The 23,491-nt window shown below is 37.7% G+C and overlaps 1 protein-coding gene across 1 annotated transcript in view; it reads right to left on the reverse strand.

Moving 5' to 3' along the window:
* Positions 1–23,491, reverse strand: part of tafa3a (TAFA chemokine like family member 3a) — an 84,510-nt gene that overhangs the window by 36,437 nt on the left and 24,582 nt on the right. Inside the window, exon 2 of the mRNA XM_055160630.1 lies at positions 4,259–4,371. Coding sequence (XP_055016605.1) covers positions 4,259–4,370 — 112 coding nt within the window. The 5' untranslated portion in view covers position 4,371. The remainder of the gene's footprint in view (positions 1–4,258; positions 4,372–23,491) is intronic.

Below are 23,491 nucleotides of genomic sequence, written 5' to 3' on the forward strand. Positions count from 1 at the left end.
AGAAAATGACCCAATCTTCACAGACCTTGCTTACTTCTTCTAATGGCAGTCTGGTGAGTTAGGAATTTGAGGCTAAGTATCAAAGTATCTAAATAGCTGAGTAATAAGGCTCCCATTTGTCCCACTGGCATTGTCCGTCTAAATCCTATCGACTGGACCCAAACAAATTGTCCTAGCCGAAAGGTACTTGTTATCTCTCTCCTCCATAGCCTCCCAGTCCCTCTGCACTCTTTCATGGCTGCCTAATGAATGTAGATGGAGCTCTGGGGGACGCAGTGGTCTTATTACGGTGGGTTATATGCTCTGCGGTGAATGCTTTTGTCCAGGCGATTCTGAAAAGCTCGAGTCTCCCCCCACCTCAATAAACACGACCGTTAAAGAGGTTTGTTTATTAGACGCACCTTGACTTGACCCCAGCACCCAGGGACGGGCGGCGTGATTACCTCGGTGTCAGAGCTGCGCGCAGTAGCTCACTTCTGGTGCCTTTGCCTCCTAAATAGATCACGATCCGCGAGACAAATGCAAAACACAGGACAGTCATGTAAGGCTTCAGATGAAATGGTTTATTCAACGCGGTAGTCGTCAAACAAGTGGGATTTGGAATCTTGTTGTCATGTTCAAATAAAGAGACAAAGTGTTGCAGCAGCCCTGAGAGCACAGCACATATCAGATGGAAACTACAACTCAGATGATGAAATATGTTTACCTGTGAGTTCTATCGATCAATTTATACATTAGGGTTAGTAATAACTAGTGCAGAAAATCTCCCAAAATACTATCAGTATAGGCCTGTCATGAAAACACATTTTGAAGTAAATATAGACAATAAATGATAATACTGAAAAGTTCCCATGATAAATATTGACCCCCAAAATTTGTTCAATCTAACAAGTATTGAAGGATAACTCAAAACAATAATTATCAGACAGACCTATATCAGAATTTGTTGACGTTTTATGTACACTTAGGGTTAGTAAATAAATAAGAAGTAACCAAAGTCGCCTACTTCTTCTAAAAGCTTGGACTTTGTTATCACTGTTTAAATCCACCTCAGAGCATGACAGAGGCTGGAGTGAGTAAGAGAAATGTCTGTGTTTGAATCATGATTTGGCAACAGATTTTTCTAGTTTGATTTTCATCTTTATATTGCCCAGCTCCAGTTTATACTGACACATTTTTGTGTGCTTTTGTTTGATTTGTGAGTCATGAATGTCCAAATTTGAAGTCAAACTGGCTTTACTTGAAATGACTAACAGCCAATCATAAAAACATATAAAAAACACACACTCCTTATCAATATTGCCTATGGAAGTTCAAAGTTCAATGACATGTGGGAGATAATGATAAAGAATGATGCATAAAGATCATCCCAATGAAACACTCCAGTGAGCCAAATTGTAAATGTTTTCCTTGATGCGCTGCTGTTGGCCTAGTACCATATCTAAACACACAGAACTTTAGTGTAGGCTCCAGACTTAGTAGTGAAGGCTGTAACAAATAATAAAGTGTCGTGAGTATACCACATGCAATTATTGAATGCTGGAATCATATATTTAAATGTTGTTAATGAAGTCATGCAATTAATGCTTAACTACTGAAATCTGATAAATGTGTTTAAAGAAACTGCTGTGTAGGTTGTGTCTTCTTAAGGAAATTCTGTACAGAGCAGCTGACAAGGGGACATCCTGGCTGGCACCAAACCTAAATAAATCTGGTCATTCCCATAAACAGAGAGGCTTCAGGGAGGATCCAAGGCGTGAACCTGATCAACATATCATTATGCATATTTCTGTGAATGTATATATACTGGGTTAAGGGACAGATACAGGTGTTCAGAAATAAGTCCTGTGTAAAATAGGCCATCAGGGACAGTGGTTTGACCCAGAGTTCTGTATTAGAATTGTATTGGACAGGGAATAAATTCTTTTTACTTTTAATCGATCGATTCCAGTTGTGATTTTTGATAGAACACGCCTAACAGTAGACAGAACCACTGCTTTCCATTTTTGGGTATTCCCCCATAATGTTTACTACCATGTGTCTGATTGAAGCCCTGAAGCCTGCTGTTGGTCACAGATTTGTTTTTGCCATGTTACAGACGTCCCTGCAGCGGGGTGGGCTGTTTGTCCTCCAGTGCAATGAGCCTCATTATTTCAATGTGTAGTCACAGCTTCTGCCGTTACGCCCAGGGATCAGCCCATCTCCCCATTACTGACAAATTGCTTTGAAAGGTCTTGTCCCCTGCACACACACACTTGCACACATTGAGGTGGACAGGCTTACTGTACTAGCTCTGTCTTTCCAATGTCTTTGTTGCATTACTGTTGCCCTGGTGAAGACAGTGTAACATACATATTAAGTACTCCACGTCCTTGTAGGCATAAAAGCATGATGCTTGACTAATTATATCAGCTTTATGATGGGATGGTGAGAAATATATTACATTGTTGTGAGTAATCTTGGATGGGTGAATATATTATTTTCAATTGCCAGTAATAAATAATTTATTAAACCCATAGTATTTAAAGTTTTGCCTAAAATAGACCAAAAAAAAAAAAAAGTACTTTTTTTCATTATGAATGCTTTTACTGCAGTAAAAACATGCCTCCTCACTGTGAGCAGACTTGTATCTCCACAAAAAGGACTCTTATTTGGCCTGGAGGGGGGCCTCCTTCTGCTTGTTTCCATGGAAATGTTTTTTCCTTTGGGTATAAAAATGTACATGGCATAAAACATATCTATTTCCATAGAGAATTTTCCAAAGTATGATTTTAGCTTTCAATTTCCATGGGATAATGCAACTGACTTTCCACCAATATAACATCACTTAAAGACAATGCAGGTGAAAACGATCTGAACTTATTACAGAGAGGATTTTGGACATCTTATTTAAAACATGAGTAGTTATTACATGCACATATCAAAATTCTCCTTGTTTTCTTTCTTCTTCTAAATTCTTCCAAATATTGTCAAGTGAAATAGAAAAATTTGGTGCCTGTAGTAGTTCCATTAGAGAAAGACTAAAGAGCTATTTTGGAATATTTACTACTTTTTCCTGACAGTGTGCCCCCATGAGCCAACACGGAGGTCAGTAGTTCAAACCCTGCTCACTGTGTTTACTGTCATGTTGTGGGACTAGTTTGTTGTGACAAGCTGAAATAAAAGGACACAGCTTAATAGCCACACTGCATTTTAATTAATGTTATGTTTGATGAAAGCAAACACATGCTCCTAATGAAGGGACAGCAGATACTTATCAACCATTACGACACATCATTGTAAATAGCAGGTCCAGTTTTTTCTACCTTTGATGGTATGAAAAGCATAGGAGACCACATTATTTCCACTGGGAACTTAGTTTGTGTTTTTATAGTGGAACAATGGAGTTTGTTGGAGGCAAATTTAAAATATTTATACACCTTTAATATTCCATAACCGTGACCCCATACTTGGACACAAAAAGCATTCAGGGCAAGGAAATAAAACCTATGAATAATGCTCCTTCTGCCAATACGAAGTGCATTGCTCCCGAGAATATTTAGTTTGTTCTTCATTGAACACACAAGCTCTGCTGCACACAGTCAAGCCAAATAAAACTAATTGTACTGTTACAAAGAGACAACAGTTGTGGCATGAAGGATTAGCCCTAGAAGATACTGTAGAAAGATAACAAGCTGCTTAAAGGTCCTATATTAAACAAAGTTGGACTTTAAGCCTTGTTAGAATGTTGTCAACTCACATAATTGTGTTTTGTTTCATTCATACATGTTTGAGTAACCCTTTATTATATTACATTAGTCTGTCTATATTTCCAAAGCTCAAAATGTTTTGTTACATCTTGTGATGTCATGAAATGGTAGTTTTCAAGTTGACAGCTACCTTTTCCCTTTTGTTCAGTGAAGATTGGCAAACCCAGGGCTGAAATTATCCAAATAATTCTAGTGAAGGTTAAGAACACAGTGGAGCAAGTCCTGTATTATCACATTACATCACAAGGTGGAACAGATTGTATTCTGTTTAAGAGAAGAACTCAGCCTAAATATGCAGGGCTTGTGTGTTAAACATGTGTGAATGAAACAAAACACAATTCCAGGTATGTTTTTGATGAGGAAACATTTTAAACTAAGAGTGTAATATCCCTTTAATTAATCTGTCACAGGGCAAAGTAATAAACCATATAGAAGAAGTACTTGTTATAAATTGATGTAAAGTGAAGGCTAGGTTTGAATATGGCTGATACATTTAGATAGTGACTTACCAACATGGCTTCTGTGAGACGTGGCACTGTTCATTTGTCCCCACAGAGACACCATACAGACGGTTACAAGCAGTGCCCTTCTGCACACGCTCTGTAGGTCCTTCTCCCGCATTCTGAAAAGCAAACATAATCACAAAACACTTTTAGAATTGAAGTGCAGTGTGCAGTAGGCCTAGTTGTACATTTCAGATGACGTCACCCGAAATAACTACTACAATTGAGCAGGGACTATATTGACCCAGAGTAAGACATGAGAATTCACACACAGTCACTTGTTATGATGTCTTTAATGAAGATGAAGTACTATATTTCAAAGTACTTTTTACCTTTTGTTCTGCTATTGTATTGTTTGTTCAAATAGCCAGGTATTTCTTTTCACTTTAATGCTGACACATACAACTATAAATAGCTATATATCTTTCAGTGTTCTCAGCATGTCATCTTACCTCACATTAACTTTAGACTCATCTTTTTGTGATACTCCCGAATACATTTCAGTACATTCACCATTCATAGGTCAAACCTTAGATGTACCTCTGAAAGTCAATGTCAGAAAGTCACATATCAGAGTTTTATAGCAGAATCACTATGTTGCTGTCAAACCCAAAACTGAGGATTTGTGGAATTTAATTGTTTATAGAGTGTTTCTTTGCCAAAACAGAATGATTGACAATTTTGCTTTACCTGCCAACAACAAAAGAGGTATTTTGAAACTAGCAATTTTGAGTGGTACAGCAGACTATAAACACACAATAACTCAACTCTCTTTTACAATTAAAATAATAATGTATTTAAAAGACGCATTCAGTTAGTGTAACATTTTACAAGGAGAAAATAAATAACTTCAGGTCCACAATGCTGCAAAAAGTATCAAAAAACAGTGGTGTTGTCACAATGATAAAATTTCAAACTTGATGATGATAATAATAACACTTACAATAAAGACAATACACAAGACAGTAAAGACATTAGCATTAAATTAAAGCCGCTCATGGTGATGATGGCCCTCGCCCCAGCGCACAACCCTCCCACGTGACCGCCAGGGCTCGCAACCGCCCCGGCACGCCACCCTCACTTACCGACACCACCAGACAAATTACATAATGCACCTTTAAATGTTTTTAGGAGTCATTATGCAGCACTAATTTTATGTTTAACTACTGACATCTGATATATGTGTTTAAAAATACTGCTGTGTAGGTTGTGTCTTTTTAAGGACATTCTTTACAGAGCAGCTGATGAGGGGTCATCCTGGCTGGCACCAAACCTAAATAGACCTGGCTATAATTGAAATCTGGTGGTCATCCCCATAAACAGAGAGGCTTCAAGGAGGATCCAAGGTGTGAACCTGTTCAACATATCATTTATCGTATCATATCGTATTTCTGTGAATGTATATATACTGGGTTAAGGGACAGATTCAGGTGTTCAGACTGCCTGAAATAAGTCCTGTGCAGAATAGGCAATCAGGGACAGTGGTTTGACCCAGAGCTCTGTATTAGAATTGTATTGTATAGGGAATAAATTTTCATTTCAATCGATCGATTCCAGTCATAATTTTTCATCATTTTTCTACGGAACACGCCAACAGTTGTCATGCATAGAATTTGGATTTCCCAAATTTGGTACAAATCAGATAACGTTGACATTTCATTACATTACATTCAGGCCGGGATCACCCAATTGTGATTTAAATTTGAGCTCTGTAGGCCAATGCCTGTGCCCGTGAGAGGTCATCAAAGAAACAGGAAATGAAGGTGATTTTTGTTGATATGCTAAACATGGATGGTTTGTGTGACCCCATGTCTGTAGATGTGACACGCCAAATCTGAGCTTGTTTCACCAGATAAACAAAAACCAGGGACTAGATGGTGAATTTTTTTATCCAAGTTTTGATCCAATATGACAACCCTAAGTGATAGAGATATTTATATGTTTCCCATATTCCCTACCCCTAACAACCAGATCACATTTAACTGTAGTTTAATTAGATCCCTCTAACCTGGCTCTGCTGATACCTTGGGTGAGAGTATGTGGGTTGCTGGCTTATCTTGTACTTCCAAAGGTTTCTCGTGCACTAATACTCCTCATCTCCATTTGAGAGGCCTAGAGAGACACAGCGAGCAACGCAATCAGAGTCTCATGTACAGCCAAACAGAACAGGCTTCCTCTTATGTAATGAACGTGAAGGCAAATGACATCTGCTTTGAATTTGTTCCCGTGCAACCACTCAAATTAGTCGAATGCTTGGATTCATGTGCAGAAATCAGTGCTCGCGTTATCTGGCACAGGCTAGCATGAAGCAAAACGTTTAGCCGTGACTATCTTTGTACTCACAGCCAAGATGTGGTACCCCATCTTAGCAGGAGACTTTCTTATAAACTTTAGCATAGCAAGTATCACATAAACTTGCTTGTACATTGCAATTTTATATTTGAACCTTCATGACAATTACAACCTTAGCTTTTAAAGCATTTCAGCTAAAAAAAAAATATTATTGTTAGTGGGAGGATATACTGCTTTTTGTCAATATTGCCGGGCTTTAGACGAGACAAGAGGCTATGAAAAACAGACAGACTGAATAGACAGAATATGTATGAGGCATCACCAGATGTTTTGCCCACACACTAACCGACTACACAAAGTTTCTAATACTTCTATACTTTTTGCTTTAATGCAGCTCTATGGACACTTTTCCCACCCACTCCTCCTATTGGTCAGCCTGTCATGCTCTGAGTGAGTGACAGGTGGGTATAACCAATCACAGTGAAGCTAGTAAACCTTTACAAACAGCAGATGGTTTTAGTTACCTCTTGAAGACTTAATTAGAGATACTAAGGAAACATTAAGCGTGATCAAATCAAAATAATGATATGGCTCAAAGAAAATCATGATATGAATTTTCTGACATATTGCCCACTTATGGCCCCTATGGCAAACTGTATTCTCTACATTAGACCCATCCTTTATTTCATATTACTAGGGCAGCTGCACCAGGGTGATCACATGGGACAATGGGAATAATTCTTTTGTAGACTGCCATGACAGTTATGCCATCTAACCAAAACGTAACCTGCAAATTCCAGCAGTATAAACACACCTTGCACATACACATATCTGGATAGGAACGTAATGACTTTTGCCTACAGTACGAATAAAATGAAATGGCCTGACCTCTGCCAACTCGTATTCCTCATCTAAAACTGCAGCAGTCTTTCCAACCTCGCAGTGTTCAGGTGGTCTGATGGAGCGGGCTAACAGGAAAATAATTTCAACTGATGGAAGTGACAGGGAGAGCAGGTGGCTCATCACAACATGGCTCGATCAGGGAAAACCTATTTTGGTGTAGGTTAATGCTGATTTCTACATGCTGCAGGCAAATATACACATTTAGTTTGCAGATTAAATTGGAACGTCACTTTAAATTATTGGTCCATGTGAGTTACACACAGCTCACTAACCTGCGCAACCTCAACGTGGATTTTAAAATGATTCTGTTTAGTGAAGACATTGTTTATGTGTTGAACTGTGCATGTCAAGGCTCTGTGTGAGCAAGAGATGATTGGCTCAGAATAAAAGTGAAATGAACTAGATTTACATAAAAGTGCTTTCAGAAAATTATGTTCTGGCATCTGTGCTCTGCTAGATTCTTAAAATACAGTATAAGTCGCATGCTACAATCAAGTGTATGGCCCAATGAAAATAAGATCAATATTAACCCTAACGCCAGTTCTTCAGGTTAAGGTTAATTTGGTTGTCACTGTGAGGAAATTCATCCTCTACATTTCATCAAATGCAGCTGACACAACCTGTCAATGCCTGTGGGTGCAGTGGGCGTTCCCAGTGTCATACCTGATCTCCTCTCTCTTAGAAACAAAACAATACATTTTAATAGTAACAGGTAACAGTGTAAGTCAGAGTAGGTCTTGCTCACTTGAGTTCATTAGACTTAGAAAATTACTTCACACAGTGTCAGCAGGTTTGCGTTGCATAGCAACACCTCTCCTTTTGATGGCCTGCTTTATCTGGCATTAGTGATCCTCACAGCCGCCATTGTGAAAAGGGTTTCTCTTGATTACACTTTAATGGATAGCTATATTGAAGACACAAAAACAGAGTTGCCCAAAGCAGGCTGGGAGCAGTGTGAAGTCAATGGGACCAATCAGACACAAGCATGTGTTTACAGCTGATACATGACAAAGAGTGGACAGCTCAGAGCAGCGGGCTGTGGTTAGAGGGCACAGCATCGCCGCCACTGTTTATGCTAGGTGTTTTTGTTTACCGCTTATCTAAATATGACACACAGTTGGTTATGTACCAGCAGTCCATGCCCCAGGCCAAGTCTGCGTGAAGTGATAGAAGCAAATAAACAACAATTCGAGCAAAACTGAGAGAGAGAGAACGAAAGGGGAAGAGAGAGAGAAAAAGGAGAGTCTGTTCACAGTTTATCACTTTTTTCATAGTGCAGCATACAAATCAATGTTATGCTCGATTCAGAGATGATAAATATTATTAAACATCAATAATCTGTTATTACCTATAAGCTCTCCATTTGCAAAGCTCACTACAGAATAGCTTCTTTATATAAAAAATGTAATCTAACACCTCATTTTACAACTAATTTGGAATACTGTTGAAACTTTTTTTATTGATATAGTATAGTATGAGTTACTGCAATTTTCTCCACTTGGTATTTTCTTGAATTATGGTATTACACAGACAAAACAAAATCTATAATAAATGATACATAAACCGCTTGCCACTTTCTGAAATATAATTACTTTTGTATGAGATTTATGTTTCTGAGTATTTTCACAGCACAAGTGTAACAGTACCCCCAAGGTCAGCCATTCCAGCCGGCTCATTGACCTCTGTGGTTTGTTCGTGACAGTTTATAAAAAATCAATATGATGTCTGAGTGAGGCAGAGGCACTTAATGTCAGAAAAGTGGTTAACAATGAGATAAGCTAGCCGGACGGATGCATTACAGTGTCAACAGTATATAAACATCAATATGCAACACGTGATATATGGGCTGACTGTGCGACGTGTCAAAGCACAAAGAGATTCACAGGTAGAATTTGGTGGATTGATGTGCTTTATTCCCGTGGTTCTTAAGTGGAAAAATACAAACAATAAAATTATTTGAAAGGTAGGTTTTCATTTATTTATATTATTTATTATTTATTTTTTGTGTTTGTATGCGTGTGAATCTTATTTTAAAAGAAAGGTAGGTAGGTCAAGCAAGTTTTCTGTATTACAAAAAACAATATTAGAATGTTTGATATGATATAGAGTCTAGTTTTGACATTGATGTTGTAAATGCAAATTCCACAACATTATTGAGAAGTCTCGATCTTGATGAATTACTTGACAATACACTAGTTTTGTTGCAAATTTCTTATATAAAAATAATCATATGTGTTCATCGGATTTTATTCAAAGTAAATATCTCACTGGCTCAAAAAATAATTTTGTTTTAGGTAGGAAGTCTGAATCAATCCCTTCAGTCAATATTGTGTGGAAAAGTAACTCAATTCAGTATTCAGACGATATTGATAATTTGAGCTAGCCCTGCTGTGTTCCCAGAGGCAACATCAGCAAGGAAGAAAACTTTGCAACAGAAGTACAGGATTAAAAGAGCACAGATTTTCTATTCTGACAATACATTTGGGTGTCTGCAAACTGACAAAAGGAGAGGTTTTACTTTCAGTTTATGGAGGTGGATATTAAATGATATTCCTTAGAAAAAAGAAAGATTCAAAATATAACAAATACCAAATACAGTCAAGACAATGGCCTAATTTGTTAGTGTATACTTTATGATTCAAGTTGACAATCCCAAACATCTCACTAAATTTAGTTTCCTGAAGTCAAGATTTTTTTTTTTTTTTACAGCCTCAGTAACAACCAATATAAAAATTAATATTCTAAAGACTTAGTTATGAAATCCTTGAATAAAAACCTTGACTATTGTCTCAACATCCCATGATGCCAAAAAGCAAAACAGCCTTAAAGCGTTTGGTGGGTTAGCTCCAATGTTATTCCCAGTGGGCAGGATATAGTACTATTTTGGAGTCTGGGTACACAGTTGCAGAAGCTCACAAACCTGTTCCAAAACTATCCCCTGGGTGCGGTGGCAGAGGTCGGGTGAGTCCTCTGGCGCACATGGCAAGTCCACTGAACCTGCCGGGCGCTCTGTATCTGCCCATCTCCTGCTGGGGTCCGCTGAGGTCCACTCACTCCTGACTCATCGCAGCATGCTCTGTGCCACCGGACACACGCTCCAACACAGCACGATCAGATAGCTGTCGCGCTGCATCACCACATTTCACTGTACACAGGCCTGCAGAACAAGCTTCACAAAGACTTTTCCTATCCTCCTGCACTTTCTATGCAAATACAGCTGCAGTCCACGCCGGGGTCTATTCAAGCATAACAATGAAGCCAGGATACAGGATTTTGAAATTGGAGAATTCATTTTTACTTCTTAGAGTAGAATAGAGGGTAATAAGTGGCCACATACACACATGAGTCTTACTGTATCCAAATACTGTATGTCATTGGCCGTTTTATCATGAACTGTTTTTTTGGTCGTATGAGTAGTACCTTAACGTTTTTTTGAATACTATAGTGGTATTGTTTAAAGGTACCCAGCCCTACTGTCACCTTATGTAAGCCAAATTCAATGCAATAAGTAATAGCATTTTTCAACAAAAAAACTAAAATACATAAGAGATATGCACTTGATGTATATGATGATATGTCAGGTGCTATGTCCAAGAGATCTTGTTAAGTGCTGTAAAGGAGCAGTATTTGACAGATTTTTCAGATTGGAAAGTTTTGTGAGCTGGTCAGTTAGTAGGGGGACCTTTGGGTTGGTGGGCAAAATCACTGAGCTTCTCAAGAGCAGATTGTACTTTATTTTATTATCATAAAATAGTATTTTAATTACTTTTTGGGTGTTCTGAAACATTAAAAGGGGAGCCAAAACATGCAGCATAATTTGAAAGGCAGCCTAAATTCAGAAAACCAATTTATGCTGATAAATGCTATCTTGTTTTAATTAACATTTTACTCTGAGAATCTGTTGATCTTTGGATAGTTTTGAGTCATTTGCATTTTAAACAGCAAGAGACAGGTTTTAGTTTTGATAGCAAGTCAGTTCAAAACATCCACACAGTTGTAATAAGATCTAAGTAATGCTAAGTGGATCTTTGAGCATTATTTCCATATTTCATCCAACAATATAAGCAGAAAATTATTCCTCTGCTTTTGAGTGATGTAAACCCTGACGGAATGAACAGCGCTTATTACAAAGTGAAACACACTTGGGTAGTCGCGAATTTACTATTACACTGAAAAGTAACTATAAGTTCCATTCAGAAACATAAAGGTCAAAGAAATACCAGCTTATACCAGCAAAAGCAATCTTTGTGTGTGAGCATATAGTGTTAGTAACCATTTGGGAACAACTTTTAATGCTGGGCCATAATGCTGCTCAAATATAAAACTGCATATTACACCATAAAGAGCCAAGTGCACAAACTGGAATGGTCCCTGTACTCCTTTCAGTCTTCCTGTCTTGTCAGCTTTGCCAGAGGTGCCATATGCACAACCATATTTTCCAAGTTGTATTACAGTTTATAGACAATGTTAAATTTCAGAACAAACTGTCCAACTTGAAAGTGAAACATAAAACATACAGCAATAAATTTATAATTGGCAAATAACTGTAACGTTTAGATCAAATCATTACGTTGAACAGGACAAAACAACCTAACAATATCTTTCCTGCCATACACTTTGAAAGATGAGTTTATGGAAAAACAAATGGATCTTGTGAATATGACTGGCTCATACTTGACTGGAATATATTTATCATGGTAACTAAAGCAAACACACTGCTAAGCAAGGGTGTACATTATCAACTATCAATATGATGCAACTAACTTTGATACGAGGGACATTGAAGGACGTTAGACTACAGAGAACATTTAAGCACCTTGAGTCATCTTGCACTGGTCTCCATAAGATGACTCACAATTTTACTATTTTAACCTTTCAGTGAACTGCAAAGTGCACTCTACCATCCTGTTTCTAAAACAGGTCAATTGCAAATGGTTAGACAGGCTATAAAAATAGATTTTTTTCTAATGGACTGATGTCCTCGTTCAAAGTTAAACAAAAAGGCTTGTCGGGAATAGACTAACCATGTAATAGTTATGTAGACTTGTTATAAATTACATTTATGAACATTTTTATTTGCATTATGCTTGAATGAACTGTTTTAAGGAGCTATTGAGGGATGAGAAATGTTGACCAGTTTGCTTACATTTTGCAGAAATGTGCTAGATAGTTTAGCAGCTAGCAATGGTGTAATTCTACCTTTTCAACAAACAAGTATAATTTGGACTTTTCCATGATTTACTTTAACATACTCTGAAATGTAGCGATGAATGGTACGATATTTAGTTAAATGAAAATACCATAAGCTTGTGTTTACGGGTGTAATGATTCAGAAAACTATAATGCAGTTCATCACGATTCACCTCATTAACTTTGGTGAAAAAAACTGGCAAGCAGCCAGGACATATAGGAAAAAGTATATATATATTTTCCCCCCATATTGAATCTTGAATTTTGATTATTTCCATCTTATTGAAACCATAGACAGATGGATTTCAAATGTAGATAGCAGGGCGTCCGGATCACTATAGTTTTTATTTTCTGTTGATAGGACTAATAATTGCGGAGAAATCCACATTTAAAGTTTGGAATGAGCTGATACAGTAAACGCTGGATCAGAGAGAGGGAGGAGAGGTGGGGGCAGACGACGACCCACACAACAGAGGAAGAGACTTTGGCAATAAACTCTCCTATTTCTTTGGAGCGATTACTTGATGACAACAGCGGTGGTGAAAGGTAAGGGTAAAGCAAAAGAAAGTGACATTTTTGACAGTGCTGCCTAACATGAAAGAAATAAAATAAAGTTTAATGATCTGAATGAATTGCGCATCATAGCTCTTATACAATGCATATCCAGTTTTAGAATCTCGACGCATGTTACACCCCTACTTGTGTCAATTTATTTTCTAATCTCAGTCTATCCTTATATAAATACATTAAAATCTATTCATTAAATTAAAATTAATTACCAATAAGTAGGAAATGTTTGTCCTGTGCATTTTACCCATGGCTGATGTTTAGTTATAGGAACTTCATCTGGAGTACGTATGTCTGGAGTAATAACCCTTGTGCTCGTATAAACTGGTGAAGCAAAAGGAATTCCACCATGAATATGAATGAACAATGTAGTTATCATGTATGAATTATTGAAATTTCATTCCTTATGGACATCTTTGAGTCTTTGAGTCTGTATGAATGAGAATAAGCAACGTAATATGGGATCTATAAGTAAATGTCTTTGTGACTGCAATTTTTAAATGCTGAAAATAAATTAAGATTTCTGAAGTCTAAGCTACAATGTCCGACTGTGGCTTTGCAGAGCTTTCTAGGAAACTCCCCCAGTCCTGGTAGCACTTTGGTAATGAGTCCCTGTGCTCCCGCTGCTGCTGTAGTCACTGTTGTGCATTATAATAAGAGCAGGATAAAAAAAACAACAGCTTGGAGCTCAGAGCACACATCATTAGCCCCCTTTAGAACGGTCATAGGTGCCAGTGACTCCAAAAGCCAACTATTTGGGAAAGAGTCCAGCATACACAGAGCTCCGAGGCAACACTACCTAGTCCGCCTGTACCTCCGAGAAACCGCAAGTTCGTGCCAAATGCATTATTTACTCTGGAGCAAGGCAGGACTCTGATTCCATTTGCTTCAGCAGCAGTAGCTTTGCATGCAGTCATAAATAATAAACACCCGGCACAAGTGTAAAAACAAGCCAAGTTACAGCACGGCACACGACAAAGCAGCTTAATTTATGTATGCAGCTAAAATGTTGTCCGAGTGAGTCACCCATAAGGAACTAAAGAACACATGACAAAACGCAAACAGAGAAACAACTGGGTTAGCACTGGAACAATTAAGTGCATCTCTGGTGGTATCTGGGAAAAATGCCATCAAGCTAAAATGCTAAGTGGAAAGAGAGGATGTAGTCCAGGAGCCAAATTTCTATCAAAATGAATGACCAATACCATCACTTTTATTTAGTTTCATATGAAATAATAATAATTAATATCATAATACATGTCCATTCAGCTGAAGCTAATTAAGCGCCTAATACAAAAGTGATCAAATGTGTATGACATAATTCTTCATAGGCTAATAAGCATTCTTCACAGGTTATCGTGAAAAATCAGTGAACTTTTGGAGTGGGATTACTCATCATCTCTGACCCTTGCCAATCTACAGAGGATTTGCACAATGTTGGTATTAATTTTTCATATGAGAGTAGTTCATAAAAGTTGTTAGAGCCGATAGCCCTGGAGGAGCAGGAGCCGTAATTGGATGTCGAAGTGAGTGCGCTGACATGTTTGGACAAGCTCATTTTCAGAGCGATTTAGAAGTTTAGTTTTACAGTGCACTTGTCTGGCCAGTCCACAGACAAACAAGACTACAACTCTAAATGAGAATTTACAGCAGGACCAGTGGGCATTACAGCACTGAAATAGTAAAGCTGGCTTGAAAGACACAATATAAACAGGCTATATTATGCCTGTTTTGTTTCATTCACGCTTGACTAATCTTCCATAGTTAAAACACCCCGTCTCTAGATCCTGTAGTCTGCCATCTCAAACCCATCTTTTTTGTATCTAAGTGTACAAAATATTATTTAATTTTCACAATGTTTGTATCAGAAACATTTAAATAATCAGTTTTCACAAAAGCAAAAGTTCATCCAGAGATGAATACACACACATTGTCTGGGTTGAAACGTTTGACAACAAATAGCACTGCCCAGTGTGGGACAAAGGCTTTTTCATTATGACAACTAAAAGAATCTTCAACAATTTGTTATTAATTAATTTTGGTGAATGAGTAAAGCATTTTATCTTTTCACAAATCAGACAGCACATGCTAAACAACTTGATTTGTTTCCACCTTCATTTTTGCACATTTTGATCAAAGTGTCCCATTTTGCATGTCCGTTCAGTCCCAAGAGCAAAAACTGGGTCATGGTTTTAATTTTATTTGCATCAGTTTTTTGTACAGTTATGTGTTTTGCAAATGTTTGGCAAACATAATAATTATAATAATTAAACCCTCCTGCAACCCATCCCTTTCTCCACACTCATCACACACACAAAACAGTCCAGTCCTATCAAGATGTTCAAAAAAGTTATCTCATCAAGCTAATATTATAGCAGAGACTCCATGTATTCATTAACTCAACTAAGATGAGGTTATTTTGGCAACACTGGAAAAGAAAGACTGACTTGTATATTAACTAAAATGGCAAAGTGAATTGTCAGTGACCCCAGACAAACCAATATGAGTCTGTGTGGGGTTCGGTCCCTGGCAGAGCGCTGCAGTGTGACTGCAGTGCCTTGGCAGAGCCCTGTGTATTCTGGGGGAAGGAAGTGGTGAGGCAGAAGAGCTAGAAGAATCCCTTTTCAAACTAGAGCCAGTTTAGTTCCCTTTTAGGGTCCCTTCAAAAGCCTGTGTTCTGCACTGCTCCTTTGTGCATCTCCAGCGGGAAGTTTTGTGTTTGTGTCTTCCGGGCACACTCCAGCCTATTTATGCAAGCTCATTTAAAGTGGAAATGAGGCTGCTGTTTTAGTGAGCGCACTGACAACGGCAAGTGACGTCTTTTCTATTCATTTCCATCACCTATAGCCAGTAAAGAGGTCATGGCTGACTGTATTCTATCAATAAGTGCAAGCTTTATTCTGCACAAAATAACAATAGGTCCACAACCTGGACCCATTGTTATTACAGCTAACTTATTCTTCTATATATGTAGAACATTGTCTACTGTTCCAGGTCATAGAAAGCAATTTAATTCACATAAAAACAGATTTGAATAGTGACAATACATTGAATAAAACATAATAGTCAGGCATGACTGTGACAGTGATTATAGTGACCTTGTTAAAAAAATATGCAATTGTGTTTTTGTTCCTTTTGACAAAACAAAATCTTATTTATATGACACAGAATGTTTTCGGTCTGATTTATTTTGACATTTTTAGCTGTAAAATTTTCAAATATAAATCATCCTTTAACATGTACAATATTTAGAATTGGCTAGTACCAGATTTCACAGAAAAGAACGTATGAACCTCACTTAACCTTTGACCCTGGATGAAAAACCTGTTATGAAGCTGAACCCACAGTGATTACGTGTGTGAACATGTCAGTATTATTACAGCAATTGTGCGACGAAGCAGAAAAAGCCTCACAGGAATCCATATGGTTCATGAATACAGCAGCTATACTTTTGTGTAGTGGCCTTTAGAGAGCAACTATATGGTAAACCCTTAATATTCTTCATTTCATATTTTAGCTGTCCAAAGAGTGTGAAATATCACTTGTAATAAAGGGCCTATATTACACTAGTTTCTGATCTATGTTATAATGTTGTTTCCCCATAAAAAAACATCCATGGAGTTTTATTTCACTCACACATGTTTCAACATAAAGACCCTGCATATTAAGGCTTTTTCTCTCAAATAGAAAACACTATGTTCCACCTTGCCATGTGATAATACAGGAAGTGCTCCACTTTGTTTACATACACCTTCATTAAAATCATTTGCATAATTTCAGATCTGGAATTGCCAATCTCTACTGAACAAAAGGTAAATGGTAGCTGTAAAATAAAAACTACTGCTTCATCACAAGGCGGAACAGAGCATTTTACGCTTTGGGGATGTAGACAGACTAATAATAAAGAGTTACTCAATGTTATGAGTATGTTTGTTGTATGTTGTATAATATAAGACCTTTAAGGGTTACCTGATAATGACCAAAAATGTATAACACAAAAACTGGATTGAAATGGAACTGGATATGCAAATAAAATACGCAGTCACCCAAATAAAACAAATAAAGTGACCTTCAATTAAAATAATATACTAGTACATAAAATGGTAGACAGCCATCATAGTCATGCCCAAAAGTCAAAAGTCTTGACCAAGGCAAGTTCAGGATCTGGGGATGGGTCTCCCCACATACACTACTCTGATAGACTGCCCCAGTGGAATTGCTGGATATTTCAAATCTACACTCAGTGGTGTGGTCTACAGTTGTGATGATTTCCAGAAGCTCTCGATGTTTTAGAAATATGTATTAAAATTACTATGGATTTTTTTCAACAAAGAAATTGTAGCCTAATTAAACTATGCAGCTATAGGAAGTGTTGGGGAGTAACAGATTACATGTACCGGAGTTACGTAATCAGAGTACAAATTATGAGTAACTGTATTCAGTTACAGTTACTGTTTCAGTGAGTGGTAATTGGATTACAGTTACTTTGTTGAAATACATGGCGGTATTTTCCTGTTTTCACATTTTCGGCCCCCCCCTTTTCTTTTTTTTTTTTTCTTCAGTAATTACACTCATTGCTGGAAACTAAACCAGGTCTAAACTAGATCTAAACCAGGTCTAAACCAGGACTAAACCAGGCCTAAAACCAGGCCTAAACTAGATCTAAACTAGATCTAAACCAGGTCTAAACAGGTCTAAAACAGGACTAAATCAGGACTAAAATAGGACTAAAACAGGACTTCTAATCTGTAGGGGAATACATTTTAAAAGTAACCCTCCCAACACTGGGTATAGGACATAATCCAACATTAAACTTGGTGTTAAATGATAATATAACGAGATAATCAAGACTGTAAATGCTATTTTCTGTTATATCTCTAGACTGTCTATATAAATGGACATAGCTACTGCACTAGCCGCCATGTTCCAAATAGGAGATTGGTGTGCGGGCTCGTCTGGCTCCCACTGACCCTGGCTCAGAAGTGACTTACATTGGAATATTGTAGTCCCTCTCTCTGTAACTGCTGCAGTGAGCCTTGTCATTTTGGACTTAAAATCTTCATATTAATCCACATTACAGGACCTTGGTGTTTTTAGTTAGCTATTTTGTCTGTTGAAAAAGTCCTATTCATAATATAGAGCCTGGATCCAAATTCGCTCCTATAAACGTTAGCACTGCGAGCTTTATTTGAGTGGAGCTGAATGCAATAGGGTGACGTCACACCATTTTAATTCACTTCTTTATGCAGTATGTGGTTAAATCTCGATCAGTTAATTTCACCAAATAGCTACACTTATAGATGCCTCACCACTCCCGGCTCTGTCTGCGCAGTAGGTGTGGGCAAAATGACAAAAATTGGTCAACATTAGTCTCAATAGAGTTTTACTGTGTTATACTATCACTCACTCATCACTGAGGTCAGATTGTGTAGAGTGGCTGTTTTCTTGTCCCATTGCGGTCAGCTGCTGTCAACTTGTAAGTTAAGTGAGGTGGGCCACAATGATCACATTTTTATATAGTGCTTTTCCACCTTCAAGGCATTCAAAGCGCTTTACATCAAGGAACCACTCACCCATTCACTCACCCATTCACACACATTCACACACACATTCACACTCATTCATACACCAGTGTACACAAGACTCTGGGGGCACGGTTGGTTTTGCCAAAGGACATGACAGCATACTTCTGTGAGAGCTGAAATTACACCAGCAACCTGTCAGTGGATCTGACCGCGCTACCAATGATGTTTTTTATGTTGAGGTACCTTTCAGATTGATTACGAACAGATAATGCCACCGTCTGAAACAAAAATATTTAAACTGTATTTTACTATTTGAAGTGGAATGGAGTTTTTATCCCGTCACATTCAAAACATGATTTTATTTTATTTGAAAATTGTTGGTTCCTTTCCTTTTTTGATGTGTTCAGAGGTATTGGCTCTCCGTCTAACCTTTATTCTTCTGACTTGGCTGTTTTCCGGCCCCTCCTGATGAATCACAGCCTGTCAGCTCCTGTGCGGAGAATCTACCTCCGTGCACTGCAGTTTCGGAGCTTATCTTACAAACCCGCTCAGGGGAATTGATTAATTCATCATCGTGAGCTGTTTTTAATTACAGTGTCAAATGATCTGTTAATGGACAAAGTGAAATCTATTACATCATTCTATATATAAGCCAGTCTAGTGTGTCTAAGCCAGCAATCCCTTGTCTCCAGCGGCTGAGGTCATACAGGATTACTGATATATGAAACTCAAGCATAAGCAACACTTAATTATCTCCGGGCTGCTCACTTATCACAGTCCAGCTCTAATGCAGGGGCTCGGACTCCGCTTGACACCACTTTACAAAGGCACATTTGCTTCCAGGCTTCAGTGCCAGTCTGATGAGACCTTCTACTGTTTTTCATTTCAGTAAAAAGTGATTAAATATTGTGTTTAGCCCAGTATTACGGCATTATCTGAGCTCTAATTGTGAAAAGTATGTGTGCGTTTGACACAGTTGTGAATAATGAGTCTTGTGTGGTTGCCAGGCTGCAGGGCGAACTCCCCCCAAGGCCCCAAGGTTGAAAAGAGCTTTCACTGAATCGACAGCGCAGCACATATTATAATGGCATTCCACCTCATGTCAGGTGAACGTTGATATGTGCTGTGTTATCACTTTCACTCAAACTGTTTGAAGGTTTTTCCTCCTTATCCTGGAATCCACAAATGAAAATTTTATTCTAAAATTAAAGACAAGGACAGCAATTACAAGGCTTTCACAAACACACGGATAGACTTCTTTCATAATTTCTTTCAGATACATGACCATTTCCATAATTTGTGTCTGGTTCAGTTTTTGTCAACTTTTGACTTATTTACTGCATGATAAAAACAGACATCTGGCCTGGATGTGGCCAGACTGTTACTTGGTTTAAAAAATAGTTTATTTGTACAAATTAAATATACTTTATATTGTTGGTAATAATTTAAGTGTGCAGTTTGAATACTGTTTCAACACATATATTTTTATATTTATATATATATATATATTTTTTTAATTCAATTTAATAATGCCAAAACCATTAAATATTTTCTCTATAAATACAAGATGTTTTTGCCACTCAAAAAAAGGAAAAGAATTCAAGTATACTTTTAAATTTAGTTTCCTTGACATTTGCTTAGATTTATTACAAGGAAATAACTTTTAATGTGCACGGACAGCCACAATGCCATTTTTAATCTGGTCAATAAAGAGCATGCTATTTAAAGATAAAATGAGGAGACTGAGCAAAAGCATTTCAATTTCAATTTTACTAAATTAAAACAACTGTAATTTTGCTCATAATACACACTCTTAAAGTGGCGCTTTGGCTGTAACCTCTGAGAGCTGATTTGTCGCTATGGGGACAGGGCCTTAACCACGGTTCATTAAAATATTACTTTACACCACACGACGGCAGTGAACAGTGCTGTCCGAGCTGCAAAAGCCGATTGCCACTTTCTGGCTGCTTCCGATCCCCTCTATCCCCTTTAACCACACATAACACTCTTTTCTACTTAGAGCAGCCCATATTCAGCAGGCCCCCGGGGGAAGCTCAGACGAGGGGAGTGGTGGGATATTAAACATGAAATCAGGAGTCCACCGTGCCATAGACCACTCACTAATTCCTTTAACAGCTTCCCTTCAAATGCTCTAACTATTAAAGCCACGGAGAAGCAAGCAGCACTTCACCACTGGATGTTAGATGCTGGATTAAATGCAGCATACAGAGACACACTGGCTCATGCATTAAGAGGAGCATGAATTTGTATGAAATTCAAATTTAATCAATCAGGTCAGAAGTTCACAGAGTTTAAACTATATTAGTAAAAATGATTTAAAACAAAAAAGATGAATAAACAGAATTGCTATTTTATTGTTTTTTAGCATAATAAAGTAGTTCAGAAAGAAAAAAATAATAATATTGGTACTATCTAAGGACAGTGGGAACACTCATCCTTTAACACCATGGGGTGCAAACTGAAAATTTAGCCACAGGTTTCAGTCATTCAAGATCAGAAACAGAAACAGGGCAAGTCTGAATTCACAAAATAGGAACTTTCTTTGGTGGTGAGGTGCAACATAAAACAGTGAATAGTAAATATAAGCTATGATAAAATACAATAAAATAAGGTACATAAAAATAAAAAGTAGACTTTGACTGCATGAATATATATCTAATATACAATATGGGCAGAACAACAGCACTAAACTTTCAGAGCAGTAGTAGTAGTAATAGTTCAAGTAAGTTTTTAAAGTGATACAGGTGTTATTAAATGTTCATGAGTCCAACTCCAACATAATTTAATAATGTTCATGTGTCTAATCATTTGATTCATTAAATTCAAATGTTTAAAAACACACACAATCCAAATCCAGGCTGATATTCCACCACTTAGGACTGTGCAATATGAAAAAAAAATAAATAAATAAATACAATATTGTCTCCCATATGAATCAGTTTTGATTTTTGATTTGATTTTCTTCCATCTTATTGAAAACATAGACAGATGGACTCAGGCATAAAGAGCAGGACATCAGGATAGTATGTTAAGACTAAATGCATGCACATCCGTATGTGCTTTACATTACCGCTATCAACTGAAACACATGTGATGTTCTTTTGCTAAATTAGGCCTTAAGTTTCACACATAAATGAGACCAAACAGTTGTTTATGTTCAGTAATGTGGATTATAATGATCAGAAGCACAAGGGAAGAGAAAGAGGAGAAAAGGTACAAAACTGTGACTGGATCAGAGAGAGGGAGGGCGCAGACAGCATCGCACACACACAGAGGCAGAGCGAGACACATTTTAATAGATCCATGGAGAAACACTTGATTTTTAATTGTGCAGACTGAAGTAAAAACTTGTGAAACATGAGGACATATGAGAAGACATAGAGAGACGCTCTGTGAACCTGACTCAGTGCTTTCAAGAGAGCACTGAATCCTCTTGTGTACCATGCGCTCTGCACTGCCATCCGAATGGCTGTTGACTTGTCGATTAAAATGTGCTTGCCTTATCATCAAGATCAAAGTTTAAATAGAAATCTATCATTATTTTGATTTTTGGCACAGACCTACTTTCACGAATTAAATTACCAAAACAATACCAAAATAAAAGTGATGAATCAGAATCAGTTGTGTGTTACAGGTAAATCAACAGCTTGAAGTCGACATCTGTGCAGGTATTTGTTTGGTGGCCCAGAGCCAGTCTCGTGTCGTGCACATGTAGAGCAGCTGTGAGCTTTGAGTTACCAGCAGCAGACCAGGTCAATGCACCTGGTTACATGATGGAACAAAATCCTTACTGGTCCAGTGAGTTCGCTCTCTGCATCTATCACTGCCAACGCTATATGTGTTTGCTCATTCCATTTCAATAGAGTGATTTACACAGACAACATAATATCTTATGATTGAACTGTCAGGTAGCCAGATCAATAATTGTGATAAATGACACTTCATGGTTCACAAATTAGCACAGAAAGTTAACAGCAAGTACTGGTGACAACAGATCTGAGACAATGAGAGACAATTTTTCTATATGGTTTGACATATTTTTGACAGGAACAGGCCTGGTGCTGAAAGATGACAACATGACAAGTAGGACTGCTATAATGAGGCGCTTCAAAGTGTGAAAATACATCTTTCCATTTACACATTGTCTTGTGGCGACATGCTTTCATATATTTCCTGAATTAATATATACAGAAAAGAGAAGGAGTTGAACAACCTAGAAGATAAAGCACAATTGCTGGTCAGTTGGTCAAAGGTTTGGTTAGTAGGAATCCAAAAAGGATTTGTTGGTATTAGGGTTGACCTATTATTTTAAACTTCAACAACCATAAACTTGCTTATATATAAGACTTATATATTGACTTTGAAGTGTTCTGTGAATCAGTATCTCATTTTTTGTGTGTGAATAAATTGACTATATAATGCCAGTTCAGGGGTAACTGCTGTATCCATAAACCCACTATGTCCTCAATTGTCATTCAAGTGGCTATCCTCAGACCTGAGGAAGGCCAGAGGGACAGAAATGTTCTACTAATAAAAGTGAATCAGGAGTGAGACAATGTGCGGAAGTTACAGTGTGTCTCCTCCAACGCACCTGTCGCCCACTCAGGTGTGCAGAGTCTACACAGAAATGAGAACTCGAAATAGTAACGACCATTGGGCCTCTAACATCAGCATGGATTAAAACTAGGGCTGGACCAAATCATATCACCAGTCATATATCTTGATATATATAGAGATTGTA

This window comes from Boleophthalmus pectinirostris, unplaced genomic scaffold (assembly GCF_026225935.1).
Source record: "Boleophthalmus pectinirostris isolate CB_2022bp ecotype Guang Dong unplaced genomic scaffold, ASM2622593v1 HiC_scaffold_3, whole genome shotgun sequence".
Taxonomy (NCBI): Eukaryota; Metazoa; Chordata; class Actinopteri; order Gobiiformes; family Gobiidae; genus Boleophthalmus; species Boleophthalmus pectinirostris.